At 30.9% G+C, this 2,698-nt stretch overlaps 1 protein-coding gene across 1 annotated transcript; it reads right to left on the bottom strand.

The window, feature by feature from the left end:
- Positions 1 to 976: 976 nt before the first annotated feature.
- On the bottom strand, positions 977 to 2,172 carry LOC107475259 (uncharacterized). Its single transcript, XM_016094890.1, has 2 exons — positions 1,990 to 2,172; positions 977 to 1,882 (listed from the first exon to the last, which is right to left on the bottom strand). Exons 1-2 carry the CDS (start codon positions 2,170 to 2,172, stop codon positions 977 to 979), a joined length of 1,089 nt encoding a protein of 362 aa, XP_015950376.1.
- Between the last annotated feature and the right edge of the window lie 526 nt (positions 2,173 to 2,698).

Raw genomic sequence — 2,698 nt, 5'->3', positions numbered from 1 at the left:
TTAAGTTAATTTTTCATTTTTATTCTTGGAAAATCAACTTACCATCTAATAAAACGAAAAATCATTTACAACATATTTAGTTTGAAGGGATGGAACAGTCCACTCTGTTATAACTTATAAGCTAAGGGTGGATCGGAGTTAGGCAAAGACAAAACGAATTATTGATATGTTTAGCTTCTCTATTTGAGGTATCTGAAACTTTTTCTATCATAAATAAAAAAATATTATTTTTTAAAAAAATTAATGAAACTTTAATTTTTAGGATACATTTTTTTTTATATATTTTGGATGAATTTGCCACACTCTCGACAAACTTCTGGTTTTATATGAAATTTGTCTTACCCACAGTTAATTTTGTGTCAAATCCTTCCCACAATAAAAAAATAAATAAATAGTATATAGAGAGTAATTGAAGAAGATAATAAAAAAAGAAGACTCGCATTTTACACTACCCTTCCTCTTTTCTCTTTGATAAAAACTCTTAATTTTAAAAAATCTAATTTGGTTTAATTCGGTTGAGATCAGTGGCGGAACCAGAAATTTCATAAGAGGGGGGCCAATTAAATATAAAATATAACAAAAAATTAATAAAATATGATTTGTAGCATATATATCAAAAAAGTAATTATATTATATAAAAGTCAATGTTCAATTACATACTTTAAGATTTTGATATTTTTAAACTTGCTCGACGATGTTTCATGGAACTAAAATCATCAATTATCATCTCTGAAGTGAATTTTGAAGCAATTTCCTTTTCAATATATACAATCATACAATCTGCTAAAAATTCATCTTCCATCTTGTTTCGAAGCCTTGTTTTAATAATCTTCATAGCTGAAAAGGCCCGTTCAGTTGTTGCTGTTGTCACAGGAAGAGTCAAAACAAGACGAATTAATCTATCAATTAAAGGATATATATTTGATTTTCCTGTCTCTATCAATTTTTGACACAATTCAGCAAGAGTAGACAAATTCTAAAAATCTGGAGCTTTAACCACATCAAGTTCATAATGTTGTAACTCATAATCCAATTGAATCTTTTCTTGCTCAGAAAAATCTAAAGAATAGAAATTCTTTACAAGATTGCATATGTTGCAAACACTGAATAACTTGAAAACATCTTTAGGATCTAGAGATGTACTCAGTATGAGGAGCTCGGTTGCTTGCTCACTAAATCTACTATTTAGCTCTTTCAATTGAAAATCTATCACGCTAGTAAAAATGTCAACACGATAGTGGTGTTCAACAGTGACAACATCCTTTTTACGACGAGACCGAATTATGTCACTAAAAGAAGCACCCATATCAGGTATCTGAATAGCATGATCATTGCAGAAAGAACTAACTTTCTCCAAAAGTGCTCCCCAACTACTATCTCTTAACTGTTGAATCAATGACTTTGTACTAGAAACCAGATGCATAGCATTCAAAATGTCTTGAGATTTTTGTTGCAATGCTTGACAAAGTTTATCAGTGATTCCCATGATTTCTTTCATCATATGCAAAATGAAAACAAAATCAAATGATAATAAAGATTTAAGAGCATAAGTAGCATCACCACGTTGAGAATATGTAGATCCATTAGTAGCCAAATCTTCCAGAACTGAAGTTATTGCTCCAAACATACGTAAAAGGCTACAAATTGAGTTGAAGTGAGAGCTCCACCTAGTATCTCCTGATCTTTTTAATGTGCCAATTTGATTTGCTCCCCTTCCTGTTTCAATTTGATTAGTTGCAACTAAATGGGAAATTTCAGTTGCATAAGCAGATCGTAATTCATCATTGCGTTTGCAAGAGCACACAACATTGATAATATTACTCAAACTTAAAAAAAAAGCATGAACATCAACAACTTCTTTAGCCGCAGCAACAAGAGCTAGCTGTAATTGATGAGCAAATCTTTACAAGACTTAACAGCAATATTATGAGGAGAATTAAGAGATTTACCCACATGAGATAAAAATGCACAATCCTTTCCATTATTCACTTTTTTCCAATTGCGAAATCCTCCTGATGTGAATGGACTTGATTTTCTAGAAAATAAATAGCATGGAAGACAAAATGCAGCATCCACTTCTGGCGAATATTCTAGCCAAGAAAAACTCTTAAACCAATGAGCTTTGAAACGACGAGGATGACTTTCTAGACCAGAAAGAGGGTACTCATCCATAATAAATTGATATGGTCCAAACTTTATGTATGCTCTACGGATTTTATCTTGTTGATTGATAGGATAATTCCAAATTTGCGGACGCTTTCCGGGATCACGCATCAATGTATCAATATTAACTTGATCTATTTCAGTCCTTGCTATTTTGGAAGCAGGGGGTTGAATATCTTGCTCAACAAGTTATGTCACAGGTTGCTCAATAATATTTTGAACATTACTCAAAGAATCTGAAGCTGAATTTTGTTCATCATATATTCTCTCTTTTCTCTTGAAAAATGAGTGAATTGTTTTCATCTTTGACATTTTTAACTTAACTTGAACTATCTAACAAAAAAAAAACAAAAATAATTGCATATATATTATTTTCTTTAAAAAAACCCCGTGGATCCTCCACTGGTTGAGATAAAAAGTTAAAAATTGAACAGATAATAAGTATGACTTCTTCAATATCGTCGGTGGCAATGACAATTATTATTATACAAGAATAAGAACTTAGTTTGGTTTAATTTAGATAAAAAAAATTAAA

The sequence above is a fragment of the Arachis duranensis genome, chromosome 2 (assembly GCF_000817695.3).
Source record: "Arachis duranensis cultivar V14167 chromosome 2, aradu.V14167.gnm2.J7QH, whole genome shotgun sequence".
In the NCBI taxonomy this organism is placed as follows: domain Eukaryota; kingdom Viridiplantae; phylum Streptophyta; class Magnoliopsida; order Fabales; family Fabaceae; genus Arachis; species Arachis duranensis.
This window is presented reverse-complemented; position numbering and strand designations above follow the sequence as displayed.

Bases quoted from the DNA above. Each gene is read 5' to 3' on its own strand.
- LOC107475259 (XM_016094890.1), bottom strand. From the start codon at position 2,172: ATGGATGAGTACCCTCTTTCTGGTCTAGAAAGTCATCCTCGTCGTTTC. The intron at 1,883-1,989 runs GTGAATAATGGA...CATCAATTACAG, and splicing joins GATTTCGCAATTGGAAAAAA to CTAGCTCTTGTTGCTGCGGC.